Below are 24,836 nucleotides of genomic sequence, written 5' to 3'. Positions count from 1 at the left end.
GAGCTATCTATGTTTCTGACCAAGAGTTTGAATTTGTTCATTTAATCACAACAAGTCTAATGCCCAAATGTCTTTACTAAAATCTGTAGTTTCCGCTCCCAACGCCATCTATGCACATTTGTTAGAACTAAATGTATTCAATGTTATTAGACGACTGAACCCGACAATAATATATTAAAAAATGATATTACTCTTCGACTTATATTAAAACAATTTGATTATTATCATACTTTTTATTTTGACGGGCCTGTTGGTCTAGTGGTTAGTGGCCCTGACTGCTATACCGGAGGTCGTGAGTTCGATTCCCACCCAGGACAAACGTTCTATGATGAGCATGATCATTTGTTCTGTGTCTGGGTGTAATTTATTTATAATATGTATTTAGAAATACATAAGTAAGTTTATCAGTTGTCTGGTTACCATAACACAAGCACTGCTTAGCTTGGGATCAGATAACCGTGTGTGAGTTGTCCGAGGATATGTAAAAAAAAAAAACAGTTGACATACCCCCTGGTGTCAGAGTGTATCCTGCCCGTAGTCCTCTGACGTGACGCAACACACACTTGAAACATTCTCAGGCGTATCTTCCACACGAAGTTTTAACCGTTTAGCAAGTGATAATAAATTGATATGAATATTCAAAAAGTCAATTGTTATATAAGTATGCAAGTTTTAATCTTAAAGTAAACTCAAGAAGTTTTATTTTAGCTTGCAAGGTCCAACCATTAATACATGGCCAGTTAAATAAAAACTTCAGTAAAAATTAAATCAAATTGTTTTAATATAAGAAATCTATCTTTAAGTATTCTGTATTAAACTGTTTTTAGTTTTGTTTACAAATAACTGTTAATAAAATATTTATAGACAATTTGAAGTCTTTATACCTTTCCATCTTTTTTTATAAATCTCGACTTGCTATAATTATATTTCAGATTTTATTCAAAGAATTTTCTTTTATAAAATTTTAATTAAATATATGGACAAAATCTATTGGAGACATGAAACTGTGGACTGTCACTTTATTTTCAGAAGATTTTTTTTATATGTCTTTAAATACGGGTTATTTTTCACACTTCCAAGGTTTTGCGTGGAAAGCGTAATAGTCTAAGAGGTCGTGGACGCCAGACCTACGTTATTTTATATCGTTTATCTGCCAAAGCCACCATGAGCCAAACTCCATAATCAACCATTGTTCTTACCTATGTTGGAAGCATACGCTGGCAAAGATTCGTCTTTTATAACATAACGTAGGTCTGGGGTCCACGGGCTCTTACTCTATAAACTTGTATACGGTCATTTGAAAAACGCACTTATTATATTTGAAAGTATAATATGAATTAATGCTTTTTCTATTGACTCAAGCAAAAAAATACTAAAAATGATAACTTTTGGCATAAAATGGTAGAGAATCTGAAATAAGGGGTGCCAACATTGAAATAACTTTGTCTCTTAAGAGGTGTTCGGGTGGTTTTCTTAAATTAATTATATTACAAGTATTCTGATAATGTTTTCATGTCTCTAAACAATCTGTTTTAATATTTTTCGTTCACTATTTCTCTGTTCCTTGTCCATAGTTCCATTTGAAACGACTTAGCATTAATAAACTCAATAGTAAATGTGTTTTGAAGTTAAATTATGAGATTACTTTAGCGAATAATAAAATAGAAATGTTATGTTTATTAAATTTTATACGTTTTTATTGAAAGAGTACTATAATTAAATTAATTAATTAACAAAACGCTGAACACCAGTATGTTACCTCGCGACTGTCTATCTGACAACACAACACATGTTACTGTAACTCAGTATCACATAGTAAGACTGCGTCACAACTGTAATGACATAACGACTGTCAAATATCAACGTATGACAGACGTAGGAATTAGATTTTAATTAAATTAAAGTACACTTTTGATAAAATTAAGATATTATAAATGGGGATGATGATTATTATTTATTTCAGTGCTCGTTTTGTAGATTAACGCGTAATATACTTATTTTACAAACAAAAATTGACAAAATAAAGTTAATAGAACTAACGCGTGACGTCACGACTGTGTATAAATTTTAGAATATCGTTACGTCACAAGCACCTAAAGTTTAAGTTGTGATCAGGGACCGGACAACCCCACTTTAGAGTTAAGCCGTTTGACAGGGTAACCCGTACACGGGGTAACTCATATCGCAGTGTTACCTTTTGTTCGAGTTACATCCTCGAAACCTAGCGAAATGGTTAACACCTTCATTATGGTAACCACGTGAAGGGGTTAACCCCTTCAATAACTTAACCCTTTGAAGTGGTTACCTTCACGAAAGGCTTTTATTCGTGTTACCCTGAATTACCCACTAAACTTGAGCTGCATACTTGCACCCTAGCGGCCCCTCATTGCTTTACTAAGACTAAAGCCGATTTTCTTCTATCGCCGAAGCGTCGCGCCGCGACTCGCGCCTCTCGGACAAACTACCTACGCGCGAAACGTCGCGTCATGATAAGAAAACCAGCCATATAGGTAACTAGCTGTTGCCCGCGACTTCGTCCGCGTGGTTAGAAGATATAAGTTAGGAATTTTTGAACGAAAGCCCTCGAAGATTAATATTTTTCCCCGTATTTGCCACATTTTCCATTAAATCTTCGCTCCTATTAGTTGCAGCGTAATTTTATATACCTAGCCTAAAACCTTCCTCGATTAATGGTCTATTCAACACAAAAATAATTTTTCAATTTGGACCAGTAGTTCCTGAGATTAGCGCGTTCAAACAAACAAACAAACTCTTCAGCTTTATATATTAGTATAGATATAGAAGTATAGAAGTATAGATAATTTAAAAAAAAAATCGAATACAAGTTTTTTTTCATTTTTTGCATTTTCTAAGAAGATTTGACGGGTGAATTTTCGATTGAAAATTAGAGTGTTTTTTTATATTAATTCAAAATAAGGTGAAAAAATAAATATTTTTAATCAAATAAATTACAGCGTATTTGGGACACAAAAAAGTAAGTTTTCACCAAATTTCGTTACAAAAAAATGAAACACAAAAGTTTTCGATCTTTTTATTACCTACAGCTTTGCCATTTGACTTTTTTCGATACGAATTTTAGTTTTGCGGGAAATCGATAAAAACCGTTTTTTACTCTTCAAACGTCACTTCCCGACCTCAGATCGCCCGTAAATTATTTTTCCTTTCATTTTTATAATATTCCCCTCCTTTTCTAATGGGTTTCATCCTACTATTAATTTTTTTGGTTTTAAAAATTATCGACCCTGGTCTACAAGTATAGACACGAAAAATATATATCACAACGTTTGAAAAGTGCGACAAGCAAAATTAAACTGTAAGATCATATCCACAATGATTTTTATTCCATGTTTACAAGTCGCTCGGTAAATGCAACAATGGCGCCGCTGGGCGGTAAGATGTCACGTGCGCTCGTGGTTATACTATTTTCAAACTAATGTCTATGATAAAGAGTGCATATTACATTGTCTTAGGTTGGAGTGGGTTACCCTGTTACAGTGTTACAGGGTAGTGAAAGGGTAACCTGTTCGGAACAGGGTTCCAGTAATCCGTTCGAAGGTGTAACATATGTCATAGGGTTTTTTCTTGAAGCGCTTAAAAAAACCCCTTCAAAAACCCTTTCAATGAGTATCCGGCCGGTCCCTGGTTGTGATTTTTGTGGTTCAAAATACGTGTCTAATATTTTTTTTATTAACTAACGGAGGCAATAAATATATGAGTATTTGACTTTTTAAACCCAGTCGTCATCTCTATAGACTTGTGCAATATTTTATATATTATGTTAAAAACAATATTTATACCTACATATATTTTATTTATTACTGATTAAAGATAAAAATCATTATTCTAGTGCTCAAAATGAACGCACTCTATATATTTAAATCAATTTACTCATTTTATAATATTGTGGTGGCCTAATAGATTAGATATGACACAGACTTGATTAAATTATAAACAGTAGTTTTAATTAATCATTTCTTATATTATTATTTTTTATAGAGGTCAATTTTGGAAAATACTCTTTCGAATCAAATCAAAATATTTATTTTGCAAAAAATACAGGATTTAAAAGAAAAGATCTTATAACCTAAAACTATATAGGCAAGAAAGCTTGTAAATTATTTATAATAATATAATTATCTTTACAATAAATAATTCATTTAACAATAGAAAGCGACAATGTTTGTTCTTGTCATAGGTTACACAAATATATTCAGTCTGTGGTCATATTATTAAAAATATTTATTGTAAAATGTAACTTCGTCCTTTTTTTTGTAACTTTTGTAATATATTGTTTATTAATTAAATAAGAGAAGTATTATACGTGTAAATAGTTATTCAGGTCTGAGAGAGCGACCGATAGTGATCTTTTTATAAATATGTTAATATGTCAATGTCTTTCCTTCAAAAATATATTATATTTATACAGATTTATTATTTCGATGGCAAACTATTTGATTTCCGTGTCTGGGTGTAATTTATCTATATTATGTATTATGTATGTATTTAGAAATATATAAGTAAGTTCATCAGTTGTCTAGTACTCATAATTCAAGCTTTTCTTGTTTGATACTAGATGGCGTTGTGTGAAAGATGAGTTATATTTAAAAAGACGCTTCTAAACTACATTGTATCGGTCATTGTCGGTCGCTGTCATCTAACTGTCAAATAGTTATTACGCTTCAATCGTTCTGTTAATAGATGCCAAATAAATGTTTATATAAAACTCATTCGTATTTATTTTTTACACATGTCGCTACAATACTCTAAAAATAACATGGGCAAAATTTCATTGACAATACACTTGCATGAAACACACAAGGAATGTTAGAATAATCGTAACGGCAAGGTAGACTTTCGTAGCACTTGGATTTTGAACCAAGGAGGATATTCGTAGCACTCGTATTTTGAAGCCAGGAGGATATTCGTAGCGACCAGATTTTTTACCTTGGTGGACATTGGTAGTTCACGGATCTTAAAACCAAATAGGACATTCGCAGCCCCTGTTATTCTTAGCATTTGGTATTTGTAGCTCATGTTTTTCGAAAGTCTTTGTATTCTTAGCACGACTTGCGATATTAACTGTCTTGGCTGCAATCGAGCATTTCAGGTTATTTTTATCATCCAGTAATTCAATGGCATTATTGTGAAACTATTCGCATAATTTTTTCATTATAGTTTTTTTGGATCAACCCCGATTGGTGAAAAGAAATAAAACTCCAAATAAATAAGACTAATTTATTCACAAGATTGCTTATATTTTCAATAATAACTACGAAACTAGAAATAATATTGCACAATTTTGACTTAAATTAGTACTAATCTAATTTTTAAACATACTTGATGAGTTTTTCTAAATGATATTTATAAATACAGCGTGTTCAAATAATGCTCGAAAATATCAGAAATGACGCTTTTGAACTTGAATATGAAGAGGATTCTAGTTAAAGTATTTTTTATTATATAAAAGTCTACTACTATTTTTGAAGAACTTCAAGAAAGAGTCGGTTATAAATTATACAGCCTATTGTTAATAGTTACCCGTTGTCCGTCCGTCTGTCACCAGATTGAATCTCAAAACCTATGACAGCTATACCAATAAAAAAATAAAGAAAGGATAAACATTGGTTACCAACCAATGGTAATATTAAAAATTTGCTTTGTTTTTTCAAATTGATTTTAATGGAACTCTCAAAATTGTGAGCCCGATTCTCGCTAATTACGTTTACTGCAGCCGAAGGTTCGAAAAAAAACCAAAGCTACTTAAAATTAATTTATTAAAATAGAAATTACAATTAAATTTGATGAAACCTATTCGATGCGAGAATATGGAATGACAATTTTTACATTTTAACCTAATAAGATTGATTTGCTGCATCGGCGATCGATGCTTGAACAGACGTCATTAGAACACCTGCACTTTTGCTGGATCGGCGATTTCTTCCTGTACGGCCGTCATAGCGCAGCTGCATATTCGGTGCTTCAGCATTTCTGTTGTAGATTTCCATATTTGCGGTAAATAAGTATATCTGCTACGTAATGGATATTGGTTAGGGTTCCGTACTTAACACCTCCACCCTCAGAACAGCAACTATTTTGTCAAGTTGAGAGAAAATGTTGCTGGGTGTTCATTTTGTTTCTTGATATCTAAATCTATTTCTTCGTATGAGTGTGTTTTGGAAACATGCTGCTTCTTTATATCTTCTGGTTTAGAAATTGGCATATGCTGGCGACGTTTGTATTTTCGAAATAATAGGAAGCTGGTAACTGCTGCTGCAGAAAGTATGAAGCTATAGAATGGAATAGTTGTATGATAGACTGCAAATGATTCAGTCTTCCCCATTTGTATAGGTTTTTCTAACATGATCTTACTCTGGATGCTGTGAAGATCCTCTAAGTTCACTGAGGTGGAGCCGGCATTGGTGATTATCTGAATATCCGTCTGATTTATCTGGTTGTAGGGAATTTTTGATAACTTCAGTGGCTGACCTCTTATCTCGTTATTTTCGTTGATAATGGTGAATTCTGTAGTTCGCATGTAGCAATCCTTAGGGATGGTAACAAGATAACTTCCTTGTAACGTGTTGAAGTCCTTTCTTTCGCAGGTTAGCTGTACTTTTGTTGGTTCTGGTAAGTACATAGCATAGTGTTGATCGTCCAATTTTCCGACTGCAATATTCGACAGGGAGATTCGGGTAAAACGGCAAGTGTTCTTCAAGTTTTGGTTGACTATGAGGTCTTGAATACAGTCTGGTTCTGTCCGAATTTGGTGGCTAATTTGTTCTTCACAGAGATATATACTGCTGTACTTCGGGCATTCAGCCTCTATGTACACGAATGATTTCTCGTTTGTTGCTATATAAGGAGTAGGAGGCACAAGGGCTAATTGATTTTCATTAGGGACTATGGATAATTTATATAAATCGTATATTTCATGGGAAACAATAGGAAAATTATAAACTATTACTATTCTTTTCTCAGCAAAATATGAACCTGGCTTTATTAAATCATAGTATTCTCGTAACTCTAAATTTATTATTTCATCTTGGTTATAAAAAGATCTTAATTTTTCTATCATAGATTTTAAAACCTCTATGTCTATCATAGAATGATGCGTACTGGATGCATGTATAAACGCTAAAATATTTTCTATTCTAATTACTTCTAACATTATATCTTCTACGTTATTAGTTATTATACCTAGGACCTGAGCGAACTTCGTAAATCTCACGAGATTATAATCTCGGAGGGCATCTTTTTCTAAAAGTAATTGTAGGGATGCATTGATCTTTACTTGGTTTGATGCTAGCTGCTCTAATACAGTGTTATGTTGAGCCATCCACTCTTTACACAAGGTTATATGGTTATTAAATTCTGAAACTAATTTATTGTCATTTTCCTGTAAATTTCTAATGGCTTCGTTGTATCTTACGGCATCTTGATAATCTAAATTGCCAGTAACACTTTTTATTACTGACCCTAAGCCATCTATTAGTCCTCTTTTAACTCTTACAGGTTCGAGTGATTTTATACGATTTAGGACCTTGTAAATTTTATTAGTAAGATAATCGATTTGATGTTCATAGATAGTGTATGCTCCACTACTAAGTTTAGTTTTAAACGTTTCAACTTGAGTTTGTACTGACTTTATTTGGTCTTCAATGTCTGTTAACTGTATAAATTGAATAAAAGAATGGTAATGTGTTGTTAGTCTGGCAGATCCGAGTTTGTAAGGTAATAGTCCAGGTCCATCAGCTAAAGTCTCAAGTCTTATGGTCTGAGGTCGCGTCACGTGGATTGTCATTATCAGCAGTATCCTGTAACAATTTACTACTCTTAGGAATACGTTTCAATCGCGACTTGGCTATTGGGTTGCGTTTCTTAGATGTGTATATATGGATAGGTAAGTCTGCTAGAACGGTGTCTTGTGTATAACGCGGTGCAGTTTTCTGACGGCTAGCAAGAGGGTTCTTAACGAAAATTTGTTGTTGCGGTACATATTCTACTTCGGGTTCACGAGATTTGTTCCTATTTTCGATTAAAGTTGTTCTATTGTGAAGAGACGACTCGTTAATTATACCGTAAACCTGTTTCATCTGCTCTCTATGATTCTGAGCGTATTGTTGCAATATATGTTCAGTAAGGTCTATGTCAATTGGGTCTCTAGGGTCAAAGTGTCCATTCAGTAAGTCGAAAGGTCTACATTTAGTGAAGCTGTGAATAGAGCTATTATACGCTATGATAGCGTATGGCATTAGGTTAATTACAGGTTCGTCTTTATGTTGCAATTTAAGGATTCTAATATGTTCCAACAGAGTTGAATGAAATCGCTCAATATTACCGTTATCATTTGGACAATGAGGTAAAGTTTTATGGTGTATAATTTTATGAAGACGTATGAACTCAGAGAAAAGTTGGTTTGTGAACTCCGTACCGTTATCGGTGACTATGGTTAAAGGTAAACCGTGATGAGTGCAAAAACGTAACAGTGCTTGTAAAATACTTATTGCGGTACCGTCTCGTAAGTGGTATGCCTGACCGTATTTAGTAAAGACATCAATGAAGGTTACATATTTTTCGTTTTGTACAGTAAAAAGGTCCATATGAACAGTTTCTAGTGGTTTAGTGGCTGGGGGTACAATATTAAGCTGGGGTCTAATAGGATTCCTATCATATTTACTCTGTCCACAGATAGTACATTCATTAATAAATTTGGCAATGTGCTCTTTCATTTTCGGCCAATAGTACTTTCGTGACAAGGCTAGATAGCACTCATTAATGCCACGGTGGTTGGTTTTGCCTTTATGATAGTGTTGTATAATTTCCTGTTGTCGTAAGTAGTCCTTAACATTCTCGAGTTCTGTCTTTGTTAGTATCAAATTAAGAGAGGAGCTTTTGAATTTTTCTTGTATGATTGGTATGATCGAGTACATCTCTAAAGGTGGGTCTATTAATATAGCTGTTTTAACTTTCGGATTAACATATTCCTTAATAGCACTAATAACGTCACTTTCCAGATTAGATTTAGAAAGTTGAATAGCCATTCGCGTATGATTCTCAAAGGGTTTAGTAACAGTCGGTCGTCGTTTTTGTCACCAACTATAGTGAAATATATCTGTCTGTGAAATTTGTTAAGAGGTTCATCAGTAATGGGGACTTCTAAAATTGGGTGTTCATTACTGGTATGTACTGTGTCAGTCGATGAGTTTGTAAGTCGGTTCGGTATAGGAGGGCTCTCTGAAGGGTTATTAATCATAGAACTAAGTTCCTTAATACTGTCAATTACGGAGTTAATTTCGTCAGTTTCGTTATTACTAATCTCAATACGGAGAGGGCGTCAGCGTTTGTATTAGACTTTCCTTTCTTATAAATTACAGTAAAGTCGTATTCGCTTAGTTTGAGTCTCCATCTAGTCAGTCGCGAGTTGGGTTCCTTCAAATTCATCATCCACTGCAATGGTTTGTGGTCGGTAATAATTTTAAACTTTCTTCCGAATAGATAGGGTCTGAAATACTTAGTGGCCCAAACTATGGCGAGAAGTTCTTTCTCTATTGTGCTATAGTTTAGTTCACTATCATTAAGTGTACGAGAAGCGTAGCAAACTGGCTTGTCAGAACCGATAGGTCCTTGAGATAAAACTGCTCCAATGGCGATGTTCGAAGCGTCTGTTGTTAGATTAAATTCTCTATTAAAGTCTGGGTATTGTAGGATAGGGTCATTAGTTAGTACGGCTTTACACTTATTAAATGCATTGACATATTCAGGACTATGGACAACTTTACTGCCTTTCTTTAGGCATAATGTAAGAGGTTTAGTAAGGCGGGCGAAATCTGGGATAAATTTTCGGTAATAACCGAGAAGTCCTAAAAATTGTTTAATTTCCTTAGGGGTATTCGGAATAGGGTACTTTTCAATTGCTGAAATTTTGTCGGGGTTAGGCTTAATGCCATCTCTTGTAATTATGTGACCAAGGTAGGCAGTCTCTAGCTTCAAAAATTCCGACTTGTCCATTTGGATTTTGAAGTTAGATTCTCTGAGTCTTTGGAAAACTCGTTCCAGGTTTTCCAGGTGCTCCTGGAGTGAAGAACTAAAAACGACAATATCATCTAAATATACTAAGCAAATGCTATTTTGAAGACCCCTAAGAACATTGTCCATAACTCTTTGGAAAGTTGATGGAGAATTTTTTAATCCCATAGGCATTCGAAGAAATTCAAAGTGCCCATGTTCTACATTGAATGCGGTCTTGGGTATGTCCTGGGGATCCATTTCGACCTGATAAAATCCTGATGCTAAATCAAGCGTCGTGAAGTACTGGCATCTTCCTAATTTGTCTAGAACGTCAGTAATGTTTGGTATGGGATATTTGTCGTCAATGGTCTTTTCATTCAATTTTCGAAAGTCAACTACGAGTCGCCACTTTTGTTTTCCAGAGGCATCTATTTTCTTGGGTACAACCCAAATGGGTGAGCTCCAGGCTGAATCGGAAGGTCGAATTATACCCTGCTGCAACATTTTTGTAATTTGGTCCCTTACCTCCTGTCTATGAATAAAAGGGTATCGATAGCTCTTAGTATGGATAGGTATTTCATCGGTTGTACGTATACGGTGTTTTATCTTATTAGTAAATGTTAACGTTTCGCCTTCTATGTAAAACACATCCGAATATCGAGAGCAAAGTGTTAAGAGGTTAGCCTTTTCCTCCTCATTAAGATGGTCAGTGCGCAAACGTGATAACACATCGTTTACGCGATTTGAATTTTCAGTCTGCGTGCATTTAAGATTGAATATATCTGCACTAGCGGGCTGGTCTAGATAAAATATGATGTCATTAGATGTTGGGTTTTCTATCTCTACGTAGCCTCGACCATTTGTTACGGTGGTAAGGCATTCGTGTAGAATACAACCACAGAAAACCTGCTCTTCTATTGAAACTTCGCCGTCCGGGGCGTTAATCGGTATTCTAATTATTTTAGAACTTCCAGCGGGAATTATATCTTCGTATAAATTGATATTGCGAGAGTTATGCAGCTTAATTTGATTGATTGCATTTCGTGTAATTAATTGAAAATCTTTTAAATTTATATTGGCTTCCCATTTAGATAACATATCCAACCCTATCAATCCGTCAAAATAATCATGAAAACGGTATACAAATAATTTAATTTTCTCCTTCTCATTAAACTGGTCGAAGCACGGCAATGTTATTGAGTGATCACTTCTGCTAACACCATGTATATTTGTTACCTCGAAAGGGTCATAGTTAAGGCGATAATTTGGAAAATACTTTTGTACTGCCTCGGGGCTGATAAATGATTGGTTAGCACCGGTATCCAATAAAAACCTTAAAGGTGGACACGTGATTTCTACATATGGTAACTGTCTTTGGGTTTGTAAATTAATATCTATCCTTGCTCTTTTGATATCTTCTCTAACTGAAAATCCTGATTCTGAGATGCATAGCTAGGGCCTGGTTGAGGATCTATGTCGCTTGTTATCTGATTGTCGTAAGTTGAACTATCGTAAGTCGAATTGACATAACTATAGTCATCAGACGTATAATAATCATCATAGTGAGTATAATAATCATAGTCCGTATTGCAATAATAATCATCAGAATAATAGGAGTGATCGGGCATAGCAAATTCATTCACGTTTACTTCACGTGATTTAAAATAATTATTCGGTGGTGGGTTACCCGATTTACGCCAATCATGACCTGACATCGCGGGCAATTGTTTAGGAACGAAATGTTGTACTCCGCTCATAGGTTTCGGACCGAAATTCTGTGGAGGATTGGGTCTGGGCGGCAAGCGAAAGACATTACTTTGTTGGTGGTAGTTAGGCGGCGGTGCGCGGAACATTTGTTGTGTACGCGTAGGGAAACGGTTTTGTGGTACATTAGGCATATTAAATTTAAAAGCTTGGGGTGGTGGTTGATTATTACGCGGTCCAGCTGGGGCTGGCCAGTTAGGTACCGGGTGTCGCGGAACAATCGGCATGTTTAGCGGTACATTGTGACCCATTGCGGCTTTATGAGCGCTTTGAGCCTTCGGTAGATCATTACGCTGTTGTAGGTATATTATATTTAATTCCTCTTGCACGTACTCTAAAGCTTTTTCTATAGTTTCCGGGCGCATACAACGAATTCGCGATCCTAATGGTTCCTTTAATCCACGTACAAAAGCCTGCATAGTAACTTTCTTATAGAGTGTTCGTTTAGCCTCAATAGTCGTTTGTAATGTCTCATGCAATGTCACATAGGTCATAATGGTACTGAATAAAGTCTGACATTGGTCATAAAATTCCTGAGGGGTCTTGTTACCCTGTGTAGCTAATGAGAGATCGTTGTATAAGGCTGTTTCGTCTCTTTGGTCCGAAAAATTATTTATTAGAGCTGATCTAATGCCTGCCCACGTTTCAGGAATGCCGTTTGAATTAATAGTAGATGCGGCGGTTCCTGTTACCTTATTTAAGATGCCATTTAAAAGACACAAGTTGCCTAACTCGCTACCTGGTTCAGGGCTCGCATATTGAGTAACGATTTGATCACATATATTAATAAATCTAGTTAATACGTTAGGGTTACCGTCAAACTCCGGCACCAGGCGTAAAGCCTTAAAAATAACATCGGGATTATGTGCCATTCTAACACTAAATAAATTACTTAAGTTATAATCTAAATCGGTATATATATTTCTATGACTATCTACTATATGCCGGCGAGCCTGTCTCGATGCAGGGTCCCGGGGACACGGCTTTTCGCGTCGGAAAATCTTGGGAATAAAACTAACTAAGGATAAGAAAGGAAGCAACACGAGAAAGATTCAAGTGTACTTACATATATTTCATCTCTGGCTTATCTCGGTGAATCGATGTCTGGATTCTCCACTCGGCGTTGCAGCTTCGTAGATTCTGGATTCTCGTACTGGGACTTGAAAGCCGCCCGGGCGACCCGCGAACGCGAATATCGATATGAGATGCTTCTAACCGCTCGCGAACCGGCCCGCGAGAATCCTACCGACTGCGCCAATTACGTTTACTGCAGCCGAAGGTTCGAAAAAAAACCAAAGCTACTTAAAATTAATTTATTAAAATAGAAATTACAATTAAATTTGATGAAACCTATTCGATGCGAGAATATGGAATGACAATTTTTACATTTTAACCTAATAAGATTGATTTGCTGCATCGGCGATCGATGCTTGAACAGACGTCATTAGAACACCTGCACTTTTGCTGGATCGGCGATTTCTTCCTGTACGGCCGTCATAGCGCAGCTGCATATTCGGTGCTTCAGCATTTCTGTTGTAGATTTCCATATTTGCGGTAAATAAGTATATCTGCTACGTAATGGATATTGGTTAGGGTTCCGTACTTAACACGCTTGACCAGTTTCATAATAATAACTGCTTTATTCGAGAAATAGTTTTAAGTTCATATTCACGTCCAAAAGCGATGCCAACAATATGAGCGGGCTCTCTTGGAACACGTTGTCGCTACTACGATCAGTTTTTTAACTAAACAATGAAAACTATACCTATTATTATTATTCGGACTCTTTCTTAAACATTTATGACTAGACAGTGTCTGTGTATCACTTTAAATGTCAGACAATCAATCAGTTTCTTCAGCCTGAGTGATATCACACTTAATATAATAAATGCGAAAGTATTTGAGTGTTTGTATGTGCATGTTTGTTACCTTTTCACGGTCAAATGGCTGGATCGATTGCGATGAAATTTGGTATGAAGGTAGCTGACACTTTGGATTAAGTAGGTTCATGGTTTGCAGCCATAACTGCCGTGTATGCAGGCGAAGTCGCGAGCTACAGTTTAGTATTACGTAAGTTGTAAAAAGAACTAAAAATTAACGTTATTAAAGGGAAAATTCTATTAGCAAAATATTCTATTTAGATGATATCGCAGTGGGGTTGGTTGAACAAGTTATTTAGATATAGACAATTTATTGTAGTCTAACTATGAAGTGTTTTGACAGGAATTTCTTATGGGAGTAGAGAACATTGTATGTACTTATAACAATTATAGGCATTTGAAAATATACGAGAATGTTATGACTGATTATCATTTAACAAAGTGATATTCAAACCAGCCTTGATAGAGGTTAGGTTATAAAAACCAAAGATCCAAAGTTCTAGCACATTTATAACTATTATGAGATGAATTTACAGATGAATAGAATTCAGGAATTTTGTTTCAATTTAACACTACATGTTTTTATTAAATATTATGTTTCATCTTCTCATGTTTTAATGAAATATAATATTTTGGTTATAGGATACCTACATTTAGCCTAAGACCGCGCAATTGATTTTCGGGACTTTCATCCTAAGATTCTAAACAGATTCTATTGACCTTTTGTGGTGGATGATTTTGACAATTTCGTATGAATATTTCAATTTTGTTTTCAAAATTAAGTACATCGCCAGTCCATTATTTATTCATGGACATCTTACAACGGCTTAAAATAAACCTCAGACGCGCACATTTCAGGTTTGGTAAAGACCATTCAAATGTGGTTTCAAAACCGAGTTGTTATAATAACTACATACGGTAAAACGGTGTGAATAGAGTTTTAAGGGATGAATAGAAAATACTACTTTTTAGCGTTTTGACATAAAAAATGCTTATACACAATTATTTTATGAACGGCATGACAACTTACGTATAATCTTTACACGCGGACGCACCGGTTTCAAGGTGTCGCTAGCTCTGGTGTTTCAAGGTGTCCCGGGTTCGATCCCCGGTCGAGTCAATGTAAAATTTCACATCTACATTATCTCGGGTCTGGGTGTTTGTGGTACCTTCGTTGTATCTGAATTCCATAACTCAAGTGCTTTAGCAACTTACTTTGGGTTCAGAACAATGTATGTGATGTTGTCCGCATTTATTTATTATTTTAGTTAAAATTTTAATAAAAGCTCTATCCACCCCAAAAAATACTTCTATTTTCCCCATTTTCAGTATGATATTAATTTACGAGTCGAAATGCCCAGTCTGGTTGACGTGCTGGTAGTACCGCCGCTGATAGTCTCCCTGTGGTAGGTACTGGGGGTAGACTCCCCCGTAGAGTGAGGACAGGACGTCGAACCGCGCGGGGGAGCGCGGCCGCGCCGGCGCCGCCATGCTGAACAGCGCCTCGGGGTCGCAGACAAACTTGTAGACATAGCGTTCTCCTGGGGGTTTTCAGGTATAGACAGTTAAAGAAATGTGGCAGATGTTTTTTCTTGTAATGATTTTTCGGGTAGTCGAGTAGTATACTTAGATAGGTTTTCAATTTGCGCGTAGTGCCGCGAGTTCGATCATCCGGACTTGGATGTGACTTTTTATTTAAGTCGACATTTAAAAGCTCAATGGTTCTTTTTTCTAAGAAAAAGAAAAGGCCGTAGTGTCGTCAGCAAACAGTTTTGGGTAATAAAAAGCAGTGAGGTTAATGAAAACTAATTTGCAGCTTTAAGTAACATTTGATTGCTCATTTAAAAACGTTTCACACCAAATTCATATACTCACTGCTTCTACCTCCGAACGGTTGTAGAACTGAGAGCTACGATCCGAGAAAAACTACCAGAATAAAAAGATACTACTAGCCATTTAATTCATGGATTCATTAATTAAATGGCTACTATGGGTATTGGCGCCCACCGTGGGGCATCACAGAATGTTGCAAATGGTACAAGAGTATATTACCTGCCACCTTCTGCATGATCCCCTTCTCGTAGTAGTAGCGCAGCGAGCGCGACAGCTTGTCGTAGTTCATCGCGGGACGGTTCTTCTGAGCGCCCCAGCGGCGAGCCACCTGGGAATATCGGGAAAAAACTGTTTTATAAGGTAATTTTATAAATTGGATAACATATTTGCAGTACGAGTGTAGTCTTTTTCGTTTAAAGTAACTTCAAACTACATTTCTTAATGTTACTTACAGTACATTATACAATAAAACCTTAATAATTAACAAATCAGCTCCTCAAAAATCTACCCTAAATATGTACACTCCTACTATGACGACAACTACCACTCTGCAGAGAATAGGAGAAGAATTATAACAATATATCAGCATCATTATCATCTCAGAGCTGCTGGTCACGTCTGTCGTATACCAGCAAACCACCAACAACCAAAGAGTGGGCAAACATTACCACCGACTGGTCTCTGACACAAAACCGACGTCAGCGCGGCAGACCCAGACGGCGATGGCGGGATGATCTGGATATATTTTTACCGAACTGGTCCCTCGCGGCTCTTGAGAGAGATATTACCAATCAGCTCAGATCACGCCACTCCAACTAAAACAGCATCCCCTACCTCCTCCGGTTCATGCAGCTTGAATTCCAGTCCCCTCCCGGTCCAGGCCACGCAGCGCGCGCCCTCTGCCAGCAGTGACACGAGGAACTGCCACAGCTGCAGCGCCCCGCGACGACCGCCACCTGCAGAGGAAGTATAGGAACTGCTTTCATATCTAGAAGCCAGAAGATTAAGATGGAAGTGCAATGTTGCTTTGACTCTTCTTTATAAGCTATTCTACTATAATATAGTATTATAATATGTAAGAAAAGAGGTCTATTTTCACACACGCAAGAATTACTATTCAATCATCAGCCAAGGAATATACTGACCGCTACAGCGATATGACAACTGAAAGTCAAATTATAAAAAGAAGACGTTATTATATTTTAGACATCTTCAAACATCTGAACCCCTGACAGCGTCAGACTGTCGTAACCCCTTCTTTTGTTCCTTACTCCCATATAATCTACGAGCTTTTCGCCCGCGGCTTCGCCCGCGTCGATGTCGGTTATATCGCGATTCCAAGAGAACTCTTCAAAGTCCGGGATAAAAACTATTCTAAGTTCTTTCTCAAGGTCAACTCTATGTCTGTACCAAATTTCATTAAAATCAGTTCAGTGGTTTAGACGTGAGAGCGTAACAGACAGACAGACAGACACAGTTACTTTCACATTTATAATATTAGTAGGAAAGTAGGGATTGTTTAGTAATCTATGAGGACACAGAACCAGTGCCGCTGACTCACCAGCGTGCGTTGTGGTGACGTGTTGGTGTGGTGAAGCGGCATCCGTACGCGACGTACTGGCGACCGCCGTGGGACATAGCGAGCTGCTTACTGGTCAACAATACAATAATAAATTATGAAAGATCTGGTCTATTCATGGCAATAATATTAAAGTGAAAGAATGTAAGTTGGTATGTTTTTTTCCATTTTATGCTCAAACGGCTGAACCGATTTTTTGTATATATTTATTTGTACTTTGATCCGACTTTGTTAAAAGAGAGATTATCCGTCGAGCTCTTGTTGCCGTCGGCGTACCTGCTGTATTAGAACCTAATGCTTTGGTACGCGATGATGGCAAGAGACCGGACGGAATGTCTTTGTTCCCTTGGAAGATGGGTAGGCCTTTAGTGTGGGACGCCACTTGTATCGATACTCTTGCGACATCTCACCTTCCCGGCTCTTCGAGCTGCGCTGGCTCTGCTGCCGCGGCTGCTGAAAACCTCAAACGGCGCAAATATGGTAATCTAGTTGGTAGTTACTTCTTTGAGCCGTTTGGGGTTGAAACTTTTGGGCCGTGGGGGCCGAGTGCCAAAACGCTTTTTAAAGACCTAGCAAAGCGTCTCGTTGACACTTCTCGTGACCCAAAGGCTGGCTTTTACCTCGCTCAGAGGATTAGCATTGCCATTCAGCGTGGCAATGCTGCCAGCCTTTTGGGCACACTCCCAGCCGGCAGCGATGCCGATGAATTTTTTGATGCTTTGATTTAATTATTTTTTGTTTTTTAACTTGTAAATATTTAACTCTGCAAAATTGTAAATAATCTAAAGAGAGATTAAAATAAGCTTTGTTAGTGATTTTGCAGCTATAGCCGATTTACAGGCGGGTTAAAACGCGAGCAACAGGAAGCTGTACAATATTTTGTATTTGATCTATCAGCTGCAAGGAAAATGACATCTGGGTTCATATGTCACCTCACAATTCTCCTAGAAAATGAAGAGATGATGATTATGATATGATAATACCACGTGGTCATGTGGCGCAGTTTAGGTATTTCCTGGAGTTTTTTGCCCAATATCACATGTTTATTAGTGTGTCCCTTGTGACGTCACTCACCGAGTTTCTCATCCCAGTGCGCGTGGTGCTCGGTGCTGGAGACAGGCTCGTCTCTGTCACGTGCCTCCTCCGCCGGCTCGTCGCACTTGCCATAAGAACTGCATCTATGAACATAGTCATATTATAAAGCTGAAGAGTTTGTCTGTTTGAACTACTTTGGACGCGCTATTCTCAGGCACTATCCCTTTTCCCAACTATCTTGGGGTCGGCTTCTAGTTTAACAGGATTCAGCTAAGTACCAGTGTTACAAGGAGCGACTGCCTATCTGACCTCCTCAACCCAGTTACCTGGGCAACACGATACTCCTCCTTAGACTGGTTGTCAGACTTTCTAGCTTCTTTTATTTCTACTTTCTTCAATTTATTAAAACGAAATTTGTTTAAAAAGGTTTTCTTGGTAAGCATTGATCATACCTGTGCAGTTGTCCAGTGTAGTGCTCCCTGTAATCTGTTCTAGTTTCTTCTGAGTCTTTGCATCTGTAAAACAAGCTCATATAAATACTAAATAAAAGTTATATGTTATCTACAAATCTTCAAAAAAGACACGTTCATCCCTGCCAAAGTGCGGAAGTGAAAGTGGTGGCAATGCCTTGCACCACCTTCTGATCATGGTTGGAGTCGCTTTGCGATTTCTTCATATAAAGCCCAGTACGTGAGTCGTTTTAATAGTCTTTGTTTCTAAGTATAGTGACTATTCACTTTATTATTACTCACGGTTCATGCTGCTCCAGCAGCGTGTGTGTGTGAGTGTGCGCATGTCGTGCGTACAGGTGCGAGTGTGTGTGTGCGTGAGGCTGGTCGTATGCGCGCGCTGTAGTACTGGGGGTCGGAGTCTCTCTGTAAGTATATGAAAAGGTTGTAACAGTTAGATATCGTAATAATAGATTGTTTACTACAAGGCTATAGGCAAAAGCATTTTAGGAAAAACGAACAGAAACCAAAAACAATTTCGCCCAAAGCGCCCAAAATTTTCTTCAACTCTGTTTTAACCACAGGATGGTGGCAAGTCTCACCTGTGCTGGTAGTGTAGTCCCCAGGGGATGGGGTACGGCTGGCCTTGCTGCGCCATCACGCCCGTACCGCCAGCTCTGCCATGCTAACCATCTGCAGGAAAACACAGTTTTGTAAATAACGAATACGAATGTTATATGAGTGACTATCTTTATAACAAGTAGTCTGTCATAAGGTCGGTAGCTAACATTCTGAATCAGTTAACTGCATCTTTCATCTTTATGAATATCCAACACCGATCTGAGTAGTATTAATCGTAAATTAGTTCAAGATATGGCGCAGACACTAGCAATTAGATTATAAACCAAGTTGGACATTCGTAGCAAGTCAAGTTTGAACGCAGGTGGACATTCGTAGCAACCTGTTTTTGGAAAAAGTTGGAATTCGTAGCACCCGGATTAAGACCTCTAAACTACTAAAACTCAACCTACCCCTTTATTATGAAAATCGAATATTTAAACAAGGTGGACTTTCTTTGCAAACGGATTTTGAAACAATGCGAATATTTGTAGCACCCGAATTTGAACCCATTTAGACAAACGTAGCAAAGTAGAGTTTGAAAATAAAAATAAATCACGCTTTCGGTATGGATCCCTAAAAATAGGAAATTTAACTAACACTACTTTTCCGTTATAACAAAACTACCTTGTGGTTGTGACCACTTGAATAAAAGTGTCAAGTGGTTGAGGTCACTACGCCGAATTCACTAAGTGCAACGTGTCGCAGTTTCGAACCCGCTTAGGACGAATGATTGTCCTGAGTCTGGGTGTCTGTGTGCGTGTGACTTGAATGTTTGTGAATCCCAAGACACAAGAATTAAATTCCTGAATGCAGGTGTCTTTACTAAATTAACAAAAGAATTCAAAAAAGAATCATATGATACTGGAAAGAAACCCTACAATACCTTTGCATAAAACTGCTTTTCATTTTTCTTTTTTCTCGAAGGCAGGTACCAAAACGTAATAAAGTATAGTCTATATAAAAGCAAGCAGACTCGGGCGCTGTAATTAGGTTTACTGCCGATACCGAAGTCTGGATTTATGTCTAGAATCGCAGACCAGTTAGTAAGACAGCCATATTGGATTGCGAAGCGTTAGTCTTTTTTTATTTAGTGAGCTTTATTGAAAAACTAGATGTTGCCAGCGACTCCGTCAGTTATGAATCGAAAATAAACTATATAAAGGGTGAATGGTGGGCAAAATTGGGTGCTGTCCAATGTAATGTGACCTTCAAAAAGTGCTATTTGAATAAATGACTTTTGATTTTGATTTTAAAAGGTTAATTAGGCCCCGCATCCACCAAAAAGACTTTTCATGTTCATTATATTAGTCGTAACTAGCACGCTCTCTGGGCAACCGAACCTAGACAATATTACATGAAAAACGAATAGAATACTTCAAATGTATGTGAATGACACTCCTCTTCGACAAGTGACGTGACTTTGACTTGACAGTTCAATACATTTGAGGGATTCGTCAGCGTTGGCGAGGAGACGTGTAACTTAACTACAAAACCTCTTATTTAACCATCTTAGATACAAGTATACACAACGAACTGACAGACAAGGCGCTCCCCCTGCGCCGCCCGGATATGAATCCGCAAATCAATCAAATTTAACGCGATTTTGGCGGGAAAACGTGACGCAACTGTTAAAGATTGAGCTGTGAATATAAACGTAGTCTGTGTAGAGGCAACTCGCGTAATACAAACCCTGTTACAAATCAAAAATGATCCCACGGAAACATAAAATCGGAATAAAATCTATTCTATGTGTTAATCCTGGTTACAAACTATCTGTGTACCAAGTTTCGTTTAAATCCGTTCAGTAGTTTTTGCGTGAAAGAGGAACAAATAAGAAAAATTAACCATTACGGTGTTTACGGTAGTTACGGTGTTATTTAATGTGAAAACGGCCTGTCATCAGTGAAAATTTCAGCTATGTAGCTATCACAGTTCATGAATTACAGCCTGCTGAAATACAGACGTTCGAACAGCGGTATCTCAGTAATATGTTTAGACGGTCTCCCGGGGTCAGAAGAAAAATTTACTTGTTTTACCTGGATGATCTAAAACACGATGATGATTTTTCGTCTAGTAGTAGTCTCAAACTAAGCAAAGCTTGTATCAAAAGTACTAGACAACCTATACACATACATAATAATATTACTTACGTACTTCAGACACAGAACAAATGATCGTGCTCATCACACAAACATATGTCCTGTGTGGGGATCGAGCCCACGACCTCCGGTATAGCAGTCAGGGCCACTAACCACGAGACCAAAATGACGGGACGTGCGTACCACCGCCATTGTAACCACACCCCTATCTAATCTCAGCGAGAATTTAATACATTCAGAAATCAATTGACGATTTGTTTTCTTATAATTTTTGGATTTTCGTTGCTGTAGATTGAGTATTTTAGATTATGATTTTTGGCAATTATTTTTTTGCTTTGATAACAGATTTGGTTGTCCTTCTATGGATGTATCTATTTTATTTTGTTTTAGGAGGCAGTAAGCTCATTTTTGTGAGTGTTTAAAATGATAATTACTTTTTTTTTTCAATGTAGGTAAGTGGGTTGAGGAGGTCAGATAGACAGTCGCTCCTTGTAAAACACTGGTACTTAGCTTCATCCGGTTAGACTGGAAGTCGACCCCAACATAGTAGGGAAAAGGTTAGGATGATGATGATGATTAAGTATTTTCATTTTAATATTTGAAGTGACTTAGAAAATTAGTTAGTTTTTAGTTTAAATTGTCCAAATACTATGGTTTCAACAACAAGCATTCAACCGGTTTCAATTTCAAAAACGTACTGAGAAAAGGTGATTAAATTTTAATGGGACTAATTGACAGGTTACTTACGTTAAATTCGATGGAAGTTATGAGGTTACAAACAAAAAAACAGTCTTATATTGAAAAGAATATTAAATTAATTATTCTTATTAATTTATGTTACCTTATTTTATATTATTAAATGATGTAACGGTTTACTCACGCGTATTTATCGGGGTAGCCCGACTAGTTTCGGACCCAACCGGAGTCCTTAATCATGAGCAGACGCGGCGGGATCGCGAGTCGAACTGACGTCAGCGGCCGCGCATCTCGCTGCGTAGCGCCGCGCCCGCGCCGTGATCGGCGGTGGGGCCGGCGACGCCGGTGGCGCGGGTGGGGGGTCTGCTGTCGTCATTGGCATCGTCCGTGCTCCCGTACTGGCTGAGTCAGTGCATACTATGCTGACCGCGTCGCTCTCCAGGCTTGGCTTCATATGACATAACGCAGCATTCAGTGCTGGTTTCCACGCTGCCGGCAGTGTCCATCCACGGTCTCTGTTGAAATTCGGGTGACGGCTGATTTCTATAGCCTCCCGTACTTTTCGCGGCACGAAGTATTTCTCCTTCGCTAGTACGGAGGCTTTGTCAAAACGTATGAAGTGTGCCGTCGCGTCCCCGCATTACACACATGTTCTGCCACTGCCGACTTGTCGGTGTCCATGTTCTTCATGCTGCGTATGTGTTCGCCCAGTCTGGTTGCTACATTACGCCGGGTTTCCCCAATGTAGCTCAGGCCGCAATCGCACGGTATTTTGTATACTCCCGGGAAGTCTAAAGGATCCTTGTCCTTGGGAGAGCGGATCATCTGTCGCAGTTGTCCGGGCGGCCGATAGATCGTCTTGATGCTATATCTCCGGCGTAACAAGCGACCCATCTTGTCTGTGACACCCTGCACGTACGGTAAGTACGCAGGAGTCCGCTCAGCCTCCGCCGGACGCTTACGAGCTTCACCCGCAGATCCCAGGAGACGTCTACACTTGCGCCACTGATATCCGTTGCGCTCTAATACGTCACGTACATGCCTCAGTTCCGCATTGACGTAATCATGGTCGCATAGAGCGAGTGCTCGGTTCAGCAGCGTACGAGGCACCGAAGATAGGTGTGAGGGGTGGTGATGAGAGTCGGCCCGTAGGTACCGGTCTGTGTGCGTTGGCTTCCGGTATACGGTATGAGTCACCCGTCCGTTCGGCTCTCGAATGACCAGTACGTCCAGGAACGGTAACTTTCCTTCTTTTTCCTCCTCTATGGTGACCTCTATCTTCGCGTGCACCCGATTTAGGTGTGACGTCAGGTCCTTCAATGAGTCCCGGGCGACGACAGCAAAAATATCGTCTACATATCGCCACCAGTATCGCGGTTTCACGTTTGCAGACTCTAGTGCTTTTTCCTCGAACCACTCCATAAAAATGTTAGCCACAACGGGCGCCAGTGGTGAGCCCATAGCCACTCCGTCAATTTGGAGGTAAAAGTCCCCTCGCCACAGGAAATATCCACTTTTGAGACAATACGTGATACTCTCAACGTAGCCAGTAGGTAGTGTAGTTCCGCCTAAAAGGGTTGTGATTATTTGTATGACCTCATCTACTGGTACGTTGGTAAACAGCGACGTAATGTCAAAACTAACCATTATATCTGTGTCCTGCAGCTGTATACCCTCTAGCAACTCAACAAAATGACGGGAGTCTCTCACGTAGCTACTCGTTTTTCCGGTGTGTGGCTGTAATAGTGTAGCCAGGTGACGCGACAGTTTGTAGGTCGGTGCGTCTATCTGGCTAACTATAGGTCGTAGGGGCCAATTTGATTTATGTATTTTTGGCAAACCATAAATTTTGGGTGGTGTCGGATTGAGTGGACGTAGTTGTGCTACCAGCTCCTTGTCACCGATGATGTGGAGAAGTTTGTTTACCTTTGTCGTGACTCGGGATGTAGGATTGTAACTAACTTTACAATAAACACTTGTGTCGCCCACCATTTGCGTTATCTTGTGTTCGTACGCTTCGGTGTCGACGACTACAGTGGCGTTACCTTTGTCGGCTGGTAGCACTAACAATGACTCATCATTGCGCAACTCCCGCAGGGCACTAACCTCCTTGAGGGTAATATTGCTCTTAGGCAGGGGAGACTTACGCAATAACGTAGACACATCCTGGCGCAGGCAATCAGCATCTCCGTGAGGTATTTTATTTCTGAAGATGGTATTTTCAATATTTGTAATAATATCCTCAACGGGTATTCTGCGCGGTGTTGGTGCAAAGTTGAGTCCACGGGATAACACAGACACAGTGTCCTCGGACAATTCTTTGGATGACAAATTGACGACCGTCACTGCTTCAGTACTTTTTGTCGCGACCTTGAGCGACTTATGCGGGTAGATGTGTTTAATTAGGTTCGTCAATTTGTGTTCTTGCCGTTTTGCTGTCTGCGTACCTATGTTCTCAGCCCGGCTGTGTGTCATGGCGTCCAGCACTGTCCACATATCATTATCTAAGAACCGCGATAACTGTAGATGTAATTCATACACGCACTGACTCACGCACATATATCTACGACGGTAGTCTGATATCGCACGGCACAATAGTTTTCTACTCGCGACACTAAAAAACTCTTCGTAATCCCGAATGCACTTTTTTGGTTTTATCTGGGCGAACTTGGGCACAACATCATTATCACGGCACTGCACCAAAAACCTTAAACCACACTCGAGTCTCTTACGTTTGTTTCTCAGACGCGTAAATTCTTTTATTTTATCTAGCCATACCGCACCGTAACGGTTTACTATATTTTTATAATAACTATCGTGAGACTGATTCATTATTAAATGATGTAACGGT

At 38.5% G+C, this 24,836-nt stretch overlaps 2 protein-coding genes across 2 annotated transcripts; both read right to left on the bottom strand.

Moving 5' to 3' along the window:
- Positions 1 to 14,996: 14,996 nt before the first annotated feature.
- Positions 14,997 to 18,280, bottom strand: LOC113508690 (ETV5-related protein Ets96B-like; the record flags this gene model as incomplete). Its single annotated transcript, XM_026891773.1, has 5 exons — positions 14,997 to 15,214; positions 15,726 to 15,834; positions 16,341 to 16,462; positions 17,068 to 17,157; positions 18,160 to 18,280. Coding segments are annotated over 5 exons (642 nt in total), but the record flags the coding sequence as incomplete, so codon positions are not given.
- Positions 18,281 to 19,132: 852 nt separating this feature from the next.
- LOC113508689 lies at positions 19,133 to 24,481 on the bottom strand. The gene is made up of 2 exons (XM_026891772.1): positions 23,028 to 24,481; positions 19,133 to 19,262 (listed from the first exon to the last, which is right to left on the bottom strand). Exons 1-2 carry the CDS (start codon positions 24,479 to 24,481, stop codon positions 19,133 to 19,135), a joined length of 1,584 nt encoding a protein of 527 aa, XP_026747573.1.
- Positions 24,482 to 24,836: the final 355 nt, after the last annotated feature.

Source organism: Trichoplusia ni, chromosome 3, assembly GCF_003590095.1.
Source record: "Trichoplusia ni isolate ovarian cell line Hi5 chromosome 3, tn1, whole genome shotgun sequence".
NCBI classification, from domain to species: domain Eukaryota; kingdom Metazoa; phylum Arthropoda; class Insecta; order Lepidoptera; family Noctuidae; genus Trichoplusia; species Trichoplusia ni.
This window is presented reverse-complemented; position numbering and strand designations above follow the sequence as displayed.

Bases quoted from the DNA above. Each gene is read 5' to 3' on its own strand.
- LOC113508689 (XM_026891772.1), bottom strand. From the start codon at position 24,481: ATGTGGACAGTGCTGGACGCCATGACACACAGCCGGGCTGAGAACATA. The intron at 19,263-23,027 runs GCATGTACGTGA...GTTTTCCTGCAG, and splicing joins TACGTCAATGCGGAACTGAG to ATGGTTAGCATGGCAGAGCT.